The sequence below is a fragment of the Anopheles funestus genome, chromosome 2RL, assembly GCF_943734845.2.
Source record: "Anopheles funestus chromosome 2RL, idAnoFuneDA-416_04, whole genome shotgun sequence".
Lineage (NCBI taxonomy): Eukaryota > Metazoa > Arthropoda > Insecta > Diptera > Culicidae > Anopheles > Anopheles funestus.
The window spans coordinates 58,716,342-58,736,714 of NC_064598.1; the positions used below are offsets into that span (position 1 = coordinate 58,716,342).

At 38.4% G+C, this 20,373-nt stretch overlaps 1 protein-coding gene across 4 annotated transcripts in view; it reads left to right on the top strand.

Moving 5' to 3' along the window:
* Window positions 1-13,759, top strand: part of LOC125764269 (protein sax-3) — a 35,935-nt gene extending 22,176 nt beyond the window's left edge. For all 4 annotated transcript variants that reach the window (XM_049428304.1, XM_049428306.1, XM_049428305.1 and 1 more), the window contains 9 exons: window positions 1,142-1,244; window positions 5,232-5,516; window positions 5,598-5,870; window positions 5,952-7,229; window positions 7,307-7,402; window positions 7,493-7,733; window positions 7,880-8,040; window positions 8,903-9,080; window positions 11,323-13,759. In XM_049428304.1, coding sequence (XP_049284261.1) covers window positions 1,142-1,244; window positions 5,232-5,516; window positions 5,598-5,870; window positions 5,952-7,229; window positions 7,307-7,402; window positions 7,493-7,733; window positions 7,880-8,040; window positions 8,903-9,080; window positions 11,323-12,688 — 3,981 coding nt within the window. In that variant the 3' untranslated portion in view covers window positions 12,689-13,759. The remainder of the gene's footprint in view (window positions 1-1,141; window positions 1,245-5,231; window positions 5,517-5,597; window positions 5,871-5,951; window positions 7,230-7,306; window positions 7,403-7,492; window positions 7,734-7,879; window positions 8,041-8,902; window positions 9,081-11,322) is intronic.
* The last annotated feature ends 6,614 nt before the right edge of the window (window positions 13,760-20,373 follow it).

A 20,373-nucleotide genomic window follows, 5' to 3' on the forward strand; every position in this document is an offset into this window, starting at 1 on the left:
GCTTAATTTAATTATAGTTTTTTCTTGAATTACTGTAATGTTAAAAGTTAATTAATGACCAATATTTGATTCAACGAATAATGGTTTTTTGCTCGGTTAGAACGGCCTGGCCGTATCAAGACTTATTTTACCACGTAGCAGAATAGTCAGTCCATGCTACGGGGAGACGGTCCGGATGGGATTTGAACCAAAGTCCTGCCGTGTGGGCCGTCGCCGTTTATCACATACACCACCGGGCTGCCCCGGTTCAGGGAATAATTAAGTGCCAAGAATTTCAAAACTTTATGTAAACGTAACATATCAATATTATTACACATTTCAAAAAAATTGTATTAAAAATTCTTCACACCACATGACATACAATATTACATTAAAAATAAAACAAGGAGTGTGAAACACAAAATGCTTCTAGCAATTACGATTAACGTCGCTAGCAGAATAAACAATCGATGCGAGCGTCAAATGGTATTATGTGGGATAAACCACAGATGCAAAAGAAAGCAAGTGCCTCACTTAGCTGGTAACTCGAGAAAATCGCCCAAAATGGTTCACCATTATCCGTTGGTAGTACTACCATAACTGCCGTACTCGTAATAATTTTAATTTGAAAATATTTATAAGACAACCTTAATTTACCACACGCTGCTTTCGTAGCCGGTGCTGCACATATTATTCAACGCCGAATGCCCCAAAACAGTTGCTGGTTTGCCACTTAGCATCCCCTAGCTAGCCATCATCGAGCTGCGAACTTGCACTGTAGAGATTTCTCCCTAACTTTTCCACTTACTAAAGGTTGTTTCGTTAAGCCAGATATGGCTTCTCCTTTTCCACAAAATAGAACCTCATCACAGTCGCAGCGAATCTGTTGATGAAAAAAAAATGCCAAACTGCGCTCTTCGCTACGGATTTGATACTTTTCTCGCAGGTTTTCCATCTTATGGTATCCACGAGTTCACAGCATCTATGTTATGTTATGTAGTAGGTTCCGCCATTCAGACCGATCATCTTAGTTCTACCGGCTTAGCAACTCTCCCTGCAAGTGGATGGGGGCGGGATGGTGGCTTTTTCGGTGAAATTGTGTTCCTAATTCTACAATTTTCTTTTTTTATGCGCTCAACTTTGCTTTCCTTCTTTCACCAAGGTTGTAAACTCCCGGAGAGAGAGCGACGCTGGTGTGTACTGGTGTGAGGCACGGAACGAGAACGGAATTGCCAGAAGTAGGAACGCTACCTTACAAGTAGCAGGTGAGTTGCTTCATTTCCCATTTCCTATTTTAAATTGTTTTGCACCTTTTCCCAAGCCTGTTTCATTTCCCTCGCAACCAAGTGTACGAGCAAAGCTTGGCCATTTTCCCATACCCAATAAAAAGTCATATTAAGCGAGGTGGTTACTTGTAGAACTGTGAAGTTGAGTGGAATGGCAAGTAGGACATAAATTACTTAAAACGATCTGCTTGTCGAGGACGATCTGCAGACCCAAGGGAAGGACGGCGACAAAAAGAATATTAATTCAATGGTGGGAATGGTGTTTTTTTCTTCATCTTCTTCATTCGCATACTTCCTCACATTCTATCTGCAGATGAAATAGTACCATGTTGAACTTTTTATTTGAAACTGTTTTAACGGCAAATGTTTTTGCTTTCTAAATAAATTTCTTTTCATTTAAACTGTACGCATGTTGAAATGCAAAGCAAGTAGCGTTACGCCAAGTGTAATGTTTAATTGCTTTATTAATACGCGTACTAAAACCATTAAAAAGGATGCTTAGCAGGACACTAACCATGCTAATTGGAAGCAGTTAGGTAAAATCTCCCCATTTTAATAGCGACATACCGCATGCATGTCACGAAATTTAAAAGCTGACTGAATTAGAAATCGTTTTCAGCGTTGTTTAGTACGATTTTCATTGTTTTCTAGAGCAAGGAAAACCTGACCAGAATAATTAGCATCAATAGTGAAGTGCCGTTTAGGATAGATGGAATGGAAAAGAAATAGACCGAATAGAAATGATATGCCGTTCGCTGCATAAACAACTTACCTAGATTTAAATGAACATTGCTGTTCGACATGTTAATGAATGGTTAAAACAATAACATTTCTGTGTTTGTTTTGAAACTTGTAAAATTTTGCTTAAATTTACAGATTGTTCGATTCTTCAACGCTTTTGTTACTGATATGATCTTTATTGTCCTATTTCGTTTGAAAGTATCTTTACTTGAATGATTTAAAAATGAATAATTGAAAATACACTTAAAATTACATTACAATAATAATAAACTAACTAAAATATGTTCAAAATTATGCGCTGTGATTTGAAAATTAATTATTAATTTGCTATCAATGTAGCAAAACTATTTTGTTCTACTGATACTTTAAGGCACGTGTCACAATGTATAGATATTTAAAGATAGGTTCAAATTTATTCTAGTCACCATAACATTATTCAGATGACTTAAGAATCTGCAATGAGTAGATTATCATGATCATGAGATGATTTCAAATCCCTTGCGAACTGTTTCCCGCTAGCGTGGATTGGCTATGCGGCGGATTGTAGTAAGCCTTTTATAACAGACATGATAGTTATCTTTGTAGTAACGTCAATATTTTAACTATAATTAATAAGTTCTCCAACAGGTAATATAAATAACCAATTAATTTAAATCTACGAATATCTATGCACTGTAAACGGTACTTAAAACATGGATACTACTTCATTTGTACAATATGTGATAAGTTATCTGATCATACAGTATTGAGTTTCACGTGTAGGTACGCTCGTTCTTCGAGGTTTGAATTATTTGATTCCCTAACATGAAGCATACAGCAATGCAGAGAGCGATTAAACACAGCGATTTCAATACAACCCTGATCTATGGACTACTCGCAATGTTGCAGCTCCAATAACATGACTGGATTTCAACTACGGTGGGAGTAGTGATGAAATAAATTTAATTAAAAATAGCAACAAGCTTCTATCACCGGAGGCATATCAATTTATTATCCTTTCCCTGAAACAAAGTGCAAAGATGAAACCATTCTGGCAAAGGTTGGAACGTTTAGAGGAATACTTGTTGAGTCGATAGGCAATACATAGCACATCGTGGCAATTGTGAATAACTATGCTAAATACATAGAATTGCGTTTGACCGCGGTATGTACAATAGCTTTAATGTAGCTTGCCACATATAGTCCTTTATTGGATTGAAGACTGTTTTACAATAAACTTCATGTGTAGTAGTCAAATATTCAGGACTTGTATACCGAACAAATGTGAAATCGAGATTTATCTTTGATATTAGTCATCTGCAAAACCAAATCAACGTTCAAGTATGTTCTTTTTTCCTGATTGCATTATCCTCCCTACGTGGAATGTGCATGTATATTGAATGTTACGAGTTTGATCAAGGACGGCTCGAAAAAGAACAGCTTGTTCCTATATCTACCTTTCGACTGCGGCGGCTTTGTTTGTCCTTATAGTCGATCCTTTGCATTTATTATGGATGAATGTTCCTGGGATTTGAAAGTCAGTTATGTGTGCAGAAGATAATGTTGATAAAACCAGACCGAACCATCGAGCAAGGCCTTTTCTGTTCGTTAGCAACAGACCATCAATTTCACCAACTACGTACCCGAACCAAATTTCTGCCTGGTTGATTGTCGTCTGTCTTCGCTGACAGACAAAACTCGTTTAAAGCAACGTGCGTATCCCTCTAACATAGCACAGTTAGGGTAGCGGAAAGCGTTTGAAACATATCCACATTCTGGTCACATACATTTAGTTGTTTGTTTCCATTCTATTACAGGCTTTTATTTCTATTTTTGACTCAGCTGCGAAGTACATACCAATCGTTTGTCATGATTTAAACGTTACACAAGGCTCAAGCTTAGGAAAGGTTTTGCAGCGCTTTATGTGACCTTTTAAATGTGCAATTCATTTTTACTATTCAAGTTCGATCCGTTTTCACTAGCGTTTATTCGTGTTATTTACATTCTCGTGTTGTAATTATTTTTCGAAATATAGCATTATTTATACCATATAAATTTTGTTCAACACCATCATTCTATGCAAAAAGATTGGCTGGTAAACAAATTAATTCCATAGCCATCCGTTGGCAGGAATGAACTAGACAAACAAAAGCACCAAATAAATTTAGATCTACCAACAGGCACTAAAAAACGAATGCAAAAAAAAAAACAGTAGTACAATGGAATTAAATCCTGCATAGCGAGCACTTTGAACCGTTCGTCCGTGCGAGCTAGAGCTTCTATAAAACTATTTACGCTAGTTATGCTACTAACGGGAAGGAAAATTAGTGGAGAAAGAAAGAGGAGCAAAACAACCATGCAAAGTGAAAAAGCACACAAAAAACCAATGCTAAAACCCAACTCCAAATGCCACTCTCATGGCAAGCACAAATGTCGGTAGAATAACACACACACAGCCAACTACACAAACAAGCTTAGGGACATAACGAATGGCACCAAAAATGCAAATAAAATTTCCATTTGCATCGCAGACGATCATAAAAACCGCTAGGTTGGTCAGATTTCCAATGTTTTGTAGTTGTTTGCTTCTTTTGGTATGTTTTCCGGCAACGCCTAGGAATATTGGTCAGTTTTCCATTATGTTTAACGCTTTTGTGACAGTTAGTCTAGAGTTTGCTTTTCGGTTTTGCTCACGTCCATTATGTGTTCCTCGTTGCAGCACGCTCGGTAACCCATTCGGGAAGACTTATTGTAGCCTATGGTCGAATGCAAAAGTGTCAGGTCCTTCAACGCATGTCTACGGTTCCGATTTTTCACGTTTTGTTATTTTTTAGGCTAAAGTGGGCAGGCTAACGTTTACTAAAAATAGAGAACAGCAATGTGCAAATCAAATGAAACCATCACGCAGGCTATAAAAACGTTCCTCGCTTCAATTGTCGATTGGTTCATGCTGGACTGTGGCCTGTGTAACGGGAAACTGAAATCAAATACACTATAATTAAGGCACAGTTACAGTGATGTCGTGCGGAATTTCTTGACTTGTTTGTTTTTACCACATATTGACATTCTGCAAAGTACCAGCCGGATCAAAATTATGGAACGGCTCTTACTAAAACAAATATTCCATTACTTTCTACTTTCCTTTCTTATCTTTCATCAATTAATGCCACATTGGCTCGCTGTTACATTCCGTGGCAGAATGTACGCATTGATTTTAAAGAACAAATTTTTTATTTTATTTTACAGTACTCAGAGAAGAATTTAGGCTTGAACCACAGCACACACGTGTGGCTCAGGGTGAAACGGTGTTACTAGAATGTGGTCCGCCAAAGGGTATTCCGGAGCCAACTCTGTCGTGGCGGAAAAATGGTCAAAAACTGGAAGTGGAATCCTCGAAACGAATACGCGTTGTCGATGGAGGTAATTTAGCTATTCAGGATGTGCGACAAACGGATGAAGGACAATATCAATGCATTGCGAAGAACCTAGTCGGCGTACGAGAATCAGCAACGGCTTTTCTGAAAGTTCACGGTAAGTGCTTTTTTGGGTCTTTCACCATTAATTAGCAGCTCGTTTTCGGTTCATTCAACGTACACTTGCATCTTTTGGCAGTGAAACCGTTTCTGATACGCGGCCCTCATGACCAAACTGTCGTAGAAGGTGCGTCTGTAACGTTTCAATGTCGCGTTGGAGGAGACCCCATGCCGGACGTACTATGGCGTCGATCCGCATCAGGAGGCAATATGCCATTAGACCGAGTACACATCCTCGAAGATAGAAGCCTCCGTTTGGAGAATGTAATACTTGACGACGAGGGAGAGTACAGCTGTGAAGCGGATAATGCGGTAGGAGCCATCTCAGCCACTGGCACATTGACCGTCCATGGTAAGATTTAGCTATGTTTATTTTCCGCTGTCGGAATTGCTGATGGTCGTGACATTTACAATTGTACACCATAACTTTCAGCACCACCTCATCTTTCGATAAGGCCTGTGCCGCAGGTTGTTGAAGCACCCCACGATGTTTCGTTCGAATGCAAATCTGAAGGCCGACCGAAACCGACGACTTTTTGGTCGGTCGAAGGCAATCGAACATTGATCTTTCCCGGCACGTCATTTGATCGATTCGAAACAACATATACACATGAAGGTCTCACCGTTCTAACGCTCCCGCAAACTACCAAATCTGACAACGGCCTTGTGGTTGTCTGTAGTGCCGTAAACAATGTTGGTTCGATCAGTGTTCGAGCACGGTTAATGGTAGCTTCGCAGGATGACCGACCACCTCCAATCATTATTCTTGGCCCAACAAACCAAACTCTGCCAGCGAAATCCACAGTGTCGTTGCTTTGCAATGCCGTGGGTAATCCCAATCCGTTCATCTCTTGGTATCTGGATGGTAATCCTGTCGTTCCCTCAGACCGAATCAATGTAACAGAAAATGGGACGCTTTTGCTACGAGAATTGGAAAAAAGTACCGATCAGGGGCTGTACACGTGTGTGGCAAGTAGTCGCAGTGGGAAATCTACGTGGAGTGCTTTCTTACGCGTGGAATCACCAACAAATCCGAACGTTAATTTTTACCGCGCACCTGAACCATCCGAATTTCCGAGCGCACCGGGAAAACCACAAATTGTGAACATCAACAACAGTTCCATCACCATCTCATGGTTGCCGAGCATTAAGTCCGGTGCTTCCGACATCAATGGGTACCTGATTGAAGTGTTTTCAAGCGATATGGCAAAGGGCTGGACAACGGTACCGTACAAGATCTCGTCGACCAGCTACAATTACTCACCGGTTTCGCCAAATGTCAGTTACATTTTTATCGTTCGAGCTGAAAATGACCAGGGTCTTGGTATTCCAAGCCTCATGTCGGATCCGGTGACAATTGGTCGAGAATTCAATCATGGAGAAGACATCAATCTCAGCGAAGCACAGGCAACCCTTTCTTCCGGTCAAGTGGTCAACCTTCTCGAAGCTAACGCTACCGATGCATCAAGCGTACGCTTAGTGTGGGAGATCGTTAACGGCCAGTATGTGGAAGGGTTCTATATCTACTCTCGGAAGATAAACTCCAACGGAACGTATCGAACTTTGACGGTTCTTCATGGCGGAGGTGCCTCCGCATGTACAATAAATGGGCTAGAAAAGTTTACTGAGTACGAATTTTTCCTTGTACCGTTCTTCAAAACGATTCAAGGTCGTCCTTCAAATTCTAGATCTACCTGCACTCTGGAAGATGGTAAGTCATTTGAAAATGGTACGCAATTAGAACAAAAAAATATTCCTTATATTGTTATACCCTTGCAAACATTCCAGTTCCGACGGCTCCGCCAGTCAATTTGGAAGCGGTTTTATTGAACACCTCTGCTGTGTACCTCAAGTGGGATCCTCCAAGTAATCACACTATAAATGGTATGATGGTGTAAAACTTCCTCAACTTCTGAACTGTGAAATTTTTTCTTTGATATATATATATATATATTTCTCATGTAAATTCATCAGGAAAATTGAAACAATATCACATCATCATCCGAGGCTATGACGTTCACAACATATCTAAGGTTCTCACCAACATGACGGTCGATGGAGACGCACCAAAGTTACTGCTAGCAAATCTATCAGCTGGTGTTACTTATTCTGTCAGTATTGCAGCGTCGACCAAAATCGGCATTGGCCCATACAGTATTCCTTCCATTTTAAGACTGGATCCACACACTAGACGGCTTGACCATGGGTACACAAGGTAATTAGTGGTGGGAATGTTGTTGAATTAAATTTTGTTACCATATTTTAATCTCAAAGCATACATAATTGTTTAATTATTGTAGTATATTCACAATTTGACGACTTTATGATATTGTCTATTCTTTTCTTTTCGTTTTTCCACAGATACCCAATAAACCATGACTATTCACACGATATACTGACGCAAACGTGGTTCATTATTCTGCTTGGTTCCATCATTGCCATTATCGTCTTCCTGTTCGGTGCCATCATCATTTTCCGCAGGATACAATTTATGAAACATAGCTCGTTGAACAATATGCACGGTGAGTCGCTACCATCCACCATCGCCATCGCCTTAACAAAACGTTCTAACCAAGCGGTCTGAACGACTTTACATTCAATGATTACACTTCGGAAATGCAATTTATATGGTTATACATCACCAAGTGTTAAAAATCTGATAATGTGGGAAACCAAGCCGAAAAATGACACTCAAAAATAATGGTAGTATAAAAAAGTAATAAACGTGCGTGTTGTTTTTCCTTCTTTGATTTATTGCTGTTTTTACCGTTCGTTCAGTAGTACTTCGAATCATAGTCTGTAACAAAACTGCCAAGCAAGCATAAATATTATAAAAAAAACAAACATTTTTAGTGATCTTTCAATTTTGGTTTTCATATCATATTTTGAAAACGTTTTATTATTTATATTCTTACCTCGCAATCATTCATTTTTTGTTGAATTTGAGACGTCACGCCACAAACAATTCAATGAACAGTGGCGTTGTTACACATTGCATGTGACATACGAGGATTCATTCAAACGCTGAGAACTGAAATTCTTGACATGACATAGTGTAGATGAGAAATGTGTATAGTCACGAAACAATTTATCGTATCATGCCATATCGCGTTTCCTTACTCAAATCACTTTACCGTCCATCGTTTCACCGTGCTGCCAACAAACTTATTGCATGTGTTTGAGTTTGCAATCGTCCGTGACCATTCAAAATCATATAGTGAATGCGAAAAAATTTCTCATCAGCAAGGACATCCTAAGTATAAGTATAGTATAGTAGCAGCACATGATAAATCTTTTCCCGACGTCTTATCAGTGAACCACCACATGGCTAACAGTAGCAGTATAGTAAAAGACTACGTTGTTAACACATTTACACGTTTGCAGGTAATCACGCAATTGGAACTGTTCGAAAATTTCCTACACTACCATTGAATCCGAATGGTGTTTGGATCGATCCGGGAGGTGGCGTATGGCGACAAGCGACTGATATTACTAAGGAAGTCATCACCGATTATGCTCAGGTTTCTGCAGCACCAACGCTACCACTTCCAGATTATGAGCGGTAAGCATACTATATTCGTCAAAAGATTATTAATGTTAACCACGTTTTACAATGTAATGTATAGATGAAGAAGGCAAGCATACCAAACTCGTTTTGCAACATTGTTGCTCTTTCTGTACAGCCCTTATGTCCCCAGTTATTAAATTGTTTCCATTGCTGTGCTCCCTAGAACCGCAACCAACAAGGCTGCATGGAGAGTAAGGCCTATTCTAAACAACCTTCTTAATTATGCCTAATTGTGTACATTTTAAACAAACACCGTACCGCAAAGAGGTTGATGACAGTTTGGTGTAGCGATACTACCCACGAGAGCTTTTGAAATAGTTTCCCAAACAATCAACAGGGCTTAAAAGCACACAAGAACGACACATCTTCAACACTTTTCTCTCCCAATCCCTCTATGTGTGTGTGTGGGTGTGTGTGTGGCTCCAGAAACTATGAGGGTGAAAGCAAACAAATAAAACTTCAGCATCATTAAAGGATACACTGCATAGCTAACCGATTCTCTTCTACCGCCTAACGACCGGTCTGAGATAATGGGGATCACTTCAAAGGTTTGAGACAGTAATGGAGTTCGTAAATTTTTGGCGGTTTACGTTTCTCACTCAAGGCTGCCAAGGCGGCAGCATTCGATGAAACTTTTGCCACAAACGATAGTGTCAGTTGTTTACCAGCATTACGTTCTTGAGCAGCCGCGACAACGGTAAATATGCCTATCCTTTCGAAACATGGCTGAAACAGGCCGTGCCGTGTGTTCCACCGCTCTAGCTCCCTAAGTGCGAACGTGTTACCAAGAAGGTTATGCATGAAGTGTGCAAACTTGCGAATGAGCATCTTCAAATAAATGTTTTGTGGGAAATCCTTACTCATGTCGTCGCGCAAGTTAGTGTTGCTGAATAAAGTGAAAACTTTCTCCGTCACGTATTTGTCTAACACTTAAACACTTGTCCATTCCATTCTCTATTTTGTGTTATAAACGATATACTAGCAAAGTGGTTTTTTTCTCTAGGAAAGGCATATGATGTGAATGTAACTCACACGTTGATTTATCGAGTCTCTCAATATTGTTTTCTAATTTCATACACTTGCTTAAAATAACTAGACAGCATTTGCCAAATGTGAACAGCATTACATCTACATGACACTTTTGCTTATCAGGCACACTCGAAGATGTAACTTTTTTTAAACATTAATTAAAAGGATTTGCACAACATAAGAAGACAAACTGTTTCTGATAAAATAAAAGCAACTTTGTAATATTTTTCATTAAAGAGTAAATGACACAGTCTTTTCCAGAACTACATAACTATCCTGGAGGATTTATCAGATTTTTTCAATATTGTTAGAAGTTTATGCACTATCAAACTTGATATGACAACTTTAGCATGGAAAGATATTAATAAAAAAATTGAAAAATTTTTACGAAAAAACATATTGATACACGATTGGGTACACAGATTGATAGATTGATACAGATTGATCGACTGAACATTAAAAAACAGATTTTTTTGTTTCTTCAGGATCTCTAAAAATGTTTGGAGTATTAAGTAAATATATTTGACAAATTGTAAGCAAATTTGTTTAAACGATATAATTTGTCTTGAACAAAACTGTTTTAATAACACATTTTTTTAAAACCACATTTTGATTTTCTAAACAGTCCAAAGATTCTGACCGTGTCACAGATCAGCTAACCATTCATCATTGTGTTTAATTTTACGATAATCCTCCAAATATCTTTATTAGGCCATATTCATATAATACCCAATAAAACTATACAATATATACATATATTCAAAACAGTTCAAACAACTATCACACGATAATTTCCATACTCTTGTTATATCATTTATCCATCAGTTTGTATGCTTATGAAACCATGAATCACCTTTCGAATATAATATACGAAAATAATATTCGAAAATATACGGAAAATGATCCTCTTTATATCCAGTTCCAGTTTTCAACATCACATTTTGCAACAGAAAATAATATGAAATATACAAGGTGTATACAAGGCCCTATCTACCTGATAACTGTGAAAAGTATCGAACTGTGTGAACAAATTTATCATCCAGCTCTATATGTTTTACGCATTAAGTGTCCAAATTAATATATATTTATGATGCGTGTACCATACACTCGTATTAATTCTCTTTTTCCGTGTTTATTTACTCTTGATATTTCTTTCTCTTTTCGCTATTCTCTTTTTTAATATAATTAATTGCAACTGTGCGCACAGGCTGTCCCCGCTGAATATGCCTGACTACGCGGAAGTGGCCGGTTGTTCATCATTCAAAAACGATCTGGGGCAATCGGACCCATGCTATGACAACTACGGTGCCTATGCGTCGACCACGCTGGTAGGCCGCTCGGTGCAACTGTTCGCCCAAAATCAATTCGATGGCAAAAATGTCTACTCAGCGCCTACTGCTCTTGCTACGGCCGCCGCAGCGCCCGGTGGATGTCACTACAATAATTTCATAAATCAACAACATCAGCAGCGCCACCAGCAGCAACTGCAAGCCCAGTACGGTCTCCACGGACCGCAGCAGATGCATGCTCAGATACAGTCGCAACCACACCAGCAACAAATCGGAGTGCATGATAAACGGGAGCGAGACGCCAACGGACGCCCGGTCGGAGGCGGTGGCGGAAGCATGAAAAGCCAGAAAATGAACATCATCGAAAATCGGATGGCCGACATGTTGAACAATTTGAATCAATGCTCGTCGACGGGCCCTACGGCAAGCTACAGCAACGGCGGTGGCATGGGCTCATCGTACGGTGGCTCAACGGTAAGTAATCTCAACAGTGGCAGCCACTGTAGCCTACTTCCGGCGGGCCAACCGATGGCAGCCTCATCTACGCTGACGATGGATGTGATGAACGGTTTGTCTGGAAGTGTTCCCAGTGGCAATGGTAGCGCCGGTGGAGGACCGAGCGGTAGTAGCAGTGTGCCCCATACACCGCTTTTTGGCACGATTAAACGAACGACCAAGTACAACAAAATAGGCTACAATAAGGATAATAAACTCAATTTTGGCGATAATGGTCGATCGGTTGAGCAGCCGTTGTTCGTCAAGTCGAAGTACGACGGTACCTGGTCGTCCGTGCCGAGCTCAGTCACGACGGCGTCGGCAACCAGCATCAACATGATTAATAATTCGCCATATCAACAGCAGCACCAACAGCAGCATCAGCAGCATCATCTACTTCCGCTCCATCCGAACACTAACGGTGGCCATCAGCAGCAGCCTTTGACGACAACAGCAGGCCCACCGCCTCCACCACCACCACAGCCGCCCCCAGCAACTCAGCAAGCGCCTTCAGTAGTTCATCACTTTCCTTCGGGACACCATCACCCAGCGTCCGTTTCGTCGTTTCATAGCGCAAAAGAATCATCCCGATCGCCATCGCGCGTTTCACCAACGAAGCACGGCATGCAAACAAATAATTTAGATAATCATCCAATACAGGAGTGCAACAATGGAGCCAACACAATCACTAATGGCCAGGAAGCTTCTGCTGGTTTCATTGGCAATACGCATCATCCATTGCAGCAGCCAAATTATTTAACGGGCAGCACTAAAACGGACAATGTATAAATTTGATTTACCTTACTATTTCAGTTATAATTGCATGTCATAATGATATTTTCGGATTAGTACTTCTTCCACCGTCATAGCCAAATTTCGCTATATGTTTTTGCAGTTGCCATAATTTTGTATCTGGTAAAAGTACTGTTTTTTTATTTGTTTGTTTATTTGTTTTTGTTTTGTTAAGAAAACGTAATTTTTTTACTATTTCAAACAAATGATTTAATTATATTTTTCTTTAGATATTGTAGCTTAGGTTCTCTTAGTTCTCATGTGACATAAAGATTTTCCAAAGGACTTAATTTTATAACGCAAAACATAGAATTGAGAGCAAAGCATAGCGAAAAACGGATTTTATGTTGCGTTTAACTAAATATGTTTATAATAATCATTGCATATACAGCATGTACATAATGCAAATATATCACCATAAAGTGTATATCTTGACCAATGCTTTTGTATGTTCTCGTCTTGGGATAATTTATTTTCATTACAACTGCAACAGCAGTACACTTCTACCACCTGAAGTAGGTTAAACAACAATGAAGACACATCTGCAAAGAATTTCTACAAGCATAAGGCAAACATAGTTGAATAAATATGAAAATAGCCACACAAACAGACAGCTCTTAGAGACAGTTGGAGAAAAAAAACCTATCGCCACAACAGTCGATCTATTTTCCTTGCTAGCTTGCATAAAATCCACGGGGAGCAATATGACGCCAATAGTAGCGACACACTTACATGAAACATATCGAAACAAACCTATTGCGGCCGACGCTTCAACGTTTTCTTTCGGTTTTGCAGATCGATGACCAAATTATTTCACGGGTGAACCTACTACATATACCTTGTTTAGCGTTTGTACATAGCCCTTGCTCATTAGCTGAACAGCTGTACTGAAACTGTACTGTAAACGCTTGTAAAAGTCTAAGTAAGGCACGATCATTTGAATAAATTGTTGAAGTATTATAATAGTAATTGCCTGAAAATAAAAATAATTATATTATATCTTTACCCTTGCAAAAGCGTTCTTGGACATGTGTCCTTCAGTCTAACCTTTCTTTTTCATGTCAAAGGAATGCTTTGCTTAGTAGCAAACTTACTAGGCCTATGATGGATTTGCAAGCGAAAAAAAATAAAACCAATAGGAAAACGATTATGTTCGCAGACTCCCGGTTCCGTTATGCGTGCGTAGCTATTAAAATTATGTGAGCGAACAAAAATTTGTTTGACTGAGTAAAGGTAAGTGAGTAACTAAAGCGTAGGAAATGAAACACGATAAATTATCCTGCCATCGAAACCTATTGCTAATTATTATCAGATAATTGTAGGCCAACTACTTCCACTAGTGATTTTCTTTCAAATGACGAGGAGTTGTAGACATAGGAAAGATTTGCAGATCAATGGAATGTAAAAGAACACATTTCATGCATGAGTTATCCATGAAAGAGGCGGATGGAAAGAGGGAGAAAGAGGGAGAGAGAGATAAAAAGAGAGAAACGTAAAATAAAGTGATGATATTTTGAACGAAAAGAAACAAAAAAAAATGTGTTATGAATTTTCTAATTTATGTTTGCAATCTTCTGTTTTATATGATGACCATTTACTAAACGCAATTGTTAATTTTATTCTTTCCTTAAATTTAATTTTATTAGCATTTATCTTTTTGATAATATTCACACTTTACTTGGGTATATGAACTCAATCAGCCTGTATTTATTAAGTGTATAAAAATTAATGAAAATATATTAAATATGTTAAATATATTAAACATATAAATTTTTTGATGAACGATGATTTTAATCATAAAAATTTGTACCATAATGCTAAAAATTTTCATCGTGTTTAGATTACCCGGTCTCTATATGAACATTTTTACAAAGCTCTATTTATAGCATTGCTGGAGAAACATGTTTTAATGCTCAATTGTCATTAAAAAATCATATCCACGATGGTTCACCCAGATGTGCTTCCGGTTTTGTTCCCCCGCGCAAGTAAATTGCTTGCGCTAGATTGAACTTTCTGGAGATAAGCATATGAAACACTAAATGCAAAGAATCAACGCTTCTCCTTCTGAGGTTTAATTTTTTATAATTCAGTCAGCTTTTTTCCACCCCAATTTTACAAAAAATGATACCACTCTATTGCTGCTTGAGTTTGAGTAACATCTGTGTCCTTTCTCAGTACTTTTCGCTTTCAACAGCAAAACGTTCTCAAGAAACATCATCCACTTGCGTTTGCTGCGTGAAGTGAAATTTTAATTACTTTGTGTTTTATCCATTGTGGGTCATTTTAATACTTGGGGTTTACTGTTTGCATGATTTTGTTTAGACCGTTCTTCACCGATAATCATATTTGCTCATTTATTCTAAAAGTATTATAGGACATTTAGAAAACTATTTAATTTTAATATATCCACTTTGTATAACGACAAATTCGGCCTACCCGTATTACTACATTAAGAACTTGTACAAATACAAATACAAATACAAACTGCTCCGGTTTTGTGCTTTATTCGTTCCTTCTTTCGCAAACGCAGTTCTTCTACGGGCCTACAATTTCAAGAAAACCCAAAAGTAGCAGTTCAGTCTACTAAGTCTTCTACATAAAAAAGAGTTGCTAATATTTACTCCTTTCAATATTTCCATAACAATGTTATACTTCTGTTTAGTCATGTGTGTTGTACAAATTGTAATGTGTCTCTAAAGTAATGCTAAATACGAGAAAGATCTCTGAAATCTGAATTGCTATACTTGTAGTCGATGACCTCTCAATATTTCTGTACATTTAGTGAATGAACGTCTTCATAAATCTGAAATGCGGCTATTTAATTTGATCTTCTCGTCCCTTTTCATTCTGGTGTTTTTTTATTATCTACAATTTTAATCAAACATACTAAATAGAGTGTCGTAGCTGTGAATCAGGACAAGAGAAACAAGAAACAAAAAGAGCTTAACAAAAATTTGGATTTTGATTGTGAAACAGCTCTACAAGAACTTTATTGTTTTATTTTATATATTGCTTCCTCGAATTTAGTAATCGTAATCGGTTAATATAATCGAAAATTATCAACAAAACTCTTATTACTCATCTGTCGCTACAATCGCTACACTGTGTCTTCCTAATCGCTGTTGGTCGAACGCCGTCGTCATCCAATTCGTTATTCCGGTCTCTTCAATTATCTCTAAGAGAATTATCTCTTCATAAGATATGAAGTCATTTGAAAACTACATATTCTTTGTAATTTAGCTCGGAAGGTAATTTAGCTCGGAGCCACACCTTTGCTCCAAAGGTTTGACACCTTTGAAGCATACGAAAAAGTGAGAATGTACTTTACAAGGAGAATTACTGCCCATGCTCTTTTTTTTGGGTAAAGATTTCAGGTCTTTGACTCAACATACTAAAATTGATTGTAAATTTGTTAAACATTGCACACAAAAAATCCTTACGTCTCTTCACTTTATCGGCAACAACAGGCAATCCATTGATTGGGCTACTCAAAAATGGGTTGACATTTGAAACTACATATGAAACCGAATGTTTATAAAAAGAACTTAGAACACTTGCGATAATAAATTATATACCGCGCGGTTTAATAGTTTTATAAAAATCTTTTAATGAAGTCTGTCTGATGACTGAAAAGTGAACGTCGGTAAGGTAACCCACGATTACCCATGACCCGGTTTATGCTTGTTTTATACAAATTTAACATATTGTACAAAAATACAATGTGTGTAAAAAATATATTCTGGAATGTAATGCAGAACAAAACTTAAGTTAAGTAGTTAAGTAACGTTCTAGCGTACAAAACCTTCGCCCTATCACATTCTATCAGCACTATCAGTTGATGTAATCCAATCTAGTGCCATTTAGAAGCATCACTGGCAAATAAATCATAAATAAAAATCCATTTATAGAGCTTTACGTACACCATCTTCCGTGTTCTGTCCTTTCGCACGGTTGACATCATCTATCGACGATCCACGACTGCCAAATGACCATGGGTTGTGCAGCATTGTAGCTATTTTTATGAATTTCTATCATTCGCCCCCCCACCCCCCTTGGAGCTTTGTTTCGAAACGTTTGTACAATCGAGCGAAATTTGATACTAATGCTGCAAGCGGTTCTTATCGTATCCAATTGACTGTGTAATAATTGAAATTCTTAGCATTCGTTTGTGACAGACACCAAGAATCTTCCCTCAAAAACAGCTGAGAACATATTGGGGAATTTGCTGACGTTCACTTGCCTACTGGACCATAAAAAGGGAGACACGCTTAAGGGACCTTCACAAATCCCTCAGTTTGGTTTCGATCTAATAAGAGAAAAGAAACTATGTAGGATAACAGTGCACTGTATTTTATTTTTTTTGTTTCTTCTTTTTTACACTGATCATTTTCAACCCTGGGGACGTTGTTGAAACGAAGAAATAGTAATAGTGTGCAGCTTGATATTGTAGCCAGTAGAATGAAAAATAACTGCTACATGTCGTGTGTGTGTGTGTGTGTGCCAAAAAGAGTGCAATGTGAACAGAAGGAAATAAACTTCCTTTGTAACTGTCATTGGAAAATAAATCGAAGAACTTTTGCTTCCAGATAAATCCAACCAATTTTCGACCGAACGAACTTTACGCCGTGAGCTGACACTGTCAAGCGCTCTAGTATTGTGCTGGAAGTAATCTTCGAATGACCAGCTTATCTCGCAGAATACCCTTCAAAGAATTTAAGGAAACTAAAACCATTCACCGTTCACGTTCAGTTTCCTTTCAACATAAAACGATCCTTTTTCCGAGCCAACATTAGTTTGTTTTATGGCAACAATGGATTTTAACGTTTTGCCAATGAACCTCACAAACAGAATCCTTGCTTTAAGGTAAAATTAAAGATCGAAAAAGTTTTACTATAGACTTTCCAACGTGTATTTTTACATTTGCAAGCTTCCTGTTCCGAACTAAGTGATAAAGCAGAACGTTCGACAGAATAATAGCTAAGTTTTATGCTACTAATTTTGGAACAATTACGTTCGTCCCACTTGAAAACGCAATGGATCAAATAAAGACACCCTCTTTATTTTCGGAAGGTTTTAGACGAATTGTGTCTTTGCAGACCCCATCCACTGCATTCATTGCTTCATTTAAGTTGGGATACCACTTTTTAATGCCCAGCTCGTTTTATGGCTAGAGCAATTCTATAGGTGTGCGAGCAATGGCCACGGATAAACGGAATCGTTAAGCTAACACCATTAGAATAAGTTGAATGAATTCAAGGACCTGCTTTAAGTGTGTTTAACTATTCTAAGCCAGTTCTGAAGTGGACTCCGGAGCCGATGAGCGATTAAAACAGTGAAGGGTTGTATTTCATAGCATATTTATCTCCAAAAACTTTCATTACCAAGATCCAAAGCTTGTGTTCCGTTTTACGGTACGTTAGTATAAATAGTATTAGAAACTGAAATTACTAATTTCAAACCAAGCTATGCAGATTGGCCGCTCAAGAAATTAAAAAAAAAAAAAACTAGAAAAAGCGTCATTACCGAAAAGGTTTTTGCGTTGTTCCAACCCATTTTGATTATACTATTTTTTCAAACCGATTTACTAACAAGCAAGACATCTTCTTTACCCAACACCACACGGTTAGAACAATGTTTATGCTTGCCTGTTGTTCACAGGTGTGTCACAGAGAGCTCCTCACACGTTTATCGTATCAGTGTGCTTACGCTAGTGCTTACGCTAGTACGCAAACACGAGAACACACCTCCGACGGTCACATTCCTCGGCTACAATCTCTACTGCACTGAACGGGTGTAGTGCCTGGGGTTGGATTTATTTGCCAATCCTTTTTTACATTGCCCGCATGGAGCGTCAAAAGTGGTGCCTTGGGATTTCGGGAAGGGGAGAAATCCATCAGAAGGATCAGAAGGTGTAGAAAATCCGCGCGGTACCACTGAATGCGATAAAAGGCTCGTAAGTAAATCCACCCCGAATCGGTTTTATTCGTGCTTCGCTGTAAAACGGCTCATAAAAATATGTCCCGAAACGGTTTATGGCAGTGAAGGGCATTTTATTGCGGAAGACGCAAAAGTTTCGGTTTATTTTACATCCGAAACGCTTTTTATTGGCCGCGGAAGGATGCAAGGACGGGTAAATAAGAGACAAAAACAAAAAAAAAGGTAACCGCATCTGTGCAGCCGAACAACATGTGGCTAAACGGTTTACTTTTTTTTCATAACATATTACAAATGAATCCCATTTAGCTCATGAAGGTATAAATGGGCGGATTGTTTTGTAAATTACTGTGTCAGTGGCATATGCTTTCCTTTTGGTTTTAAATATGCAATAAAATTAATTTGCAATGATACAAATGATACGTTAAGCTGCGTATTTTATAACAATGTACATGGAACATTTATTGACAACATAGTAAGACTGAACCATACAAAAAGGTTGTTAGCATTATATAATACATATGTTTCTCCAATAGCTAGAAGGAAAAATAATTCATTCCGGGAAGTAGTAAAAAAATTCTTTCAAAACATAAACATCGAACATAACCGTCACAGGAGAGATGAAACCTCCTTCAAATCAAATTAGCAAACACTAATAGTGAGTTCATAAGCTCTCATTCTCGATAAAATTGTACTGAAAGAATTTTACCTAGTTTTACTGTTAACATTAAAACATCAAACAAAGGAAATTCTTCCCAAACTTATAATCCAACAAAAGTTATCAGCCCAGAACTACGAACACAACCGAAACAGATATCAGACACTTCTGTTTGCGTGTGTATGTTTGTGGTGTTCCCTATATGGTTTATATCGTATCATCTTCCAACACTCAACAATTATTTCACACCACGTTCCACCAAACATCTAATCATCATTTATCATCATCTTGGAAAATATTCCGCGCCATATTTTTCCTATTAACAATTGTTGCGCCCCTCACGATAAATCGTTTTCTTTGCATGAGCACGGGCGTCTCTTCGTCCTTTGAAGCCTATACATTTGCCATTCATAATCTTTTGCTGAAGTGAGGAAGCTGAACAGATCCGAAAATCCAATGCTACGGTTTATTGGAGGAGCAAGAGCAAAAAAAAAATAAAACCTACCGCAGAAGATGATGCTATACTCAAAACAGGCTTTCGATCGTTTATATTTTTCCTTCTGCCGATGCTGGCTGTAACAACGCTGAACGACTTACGAATTTCGCTGAAAGGACTAGCTACGTCAGGACTTTCCGCCAAAGCACGTGTAGACGGGGCCGCGAATACCATACAGTCATCTGTATTCATCACGCCCTGCACCATTATCATTATCGTCACCATCGCCGCCATCCCTGTTGATGTGTGGTGGAAAAAGAAAGAAAGAAAGAAAGAAAGAAAAACTTGAACCATCGCCACTACTCACTTCGTCGACCGTGTGTCATAAACTTTGGCGCTCCTTGCCTCAATCTGTATCAAACATCGGTATCGCATATTCATGTTCATATGAGATTTACCATGCGTATGTGGGTAGATAAGGTTTTTGCTTATGCGTCCCGAAAACCCGTCGGCCCAGCCATTCTGTTTTTCTTGATTCCCATTTTACGCCTCCAAAAAGGACATCACGCAGAGAGACACATCAATTGCAGAGCATTAAAGAAACTCTTGGCCAAAAAAAACGAAGGATACCGTAGAATGTCAAAAGACGACTAA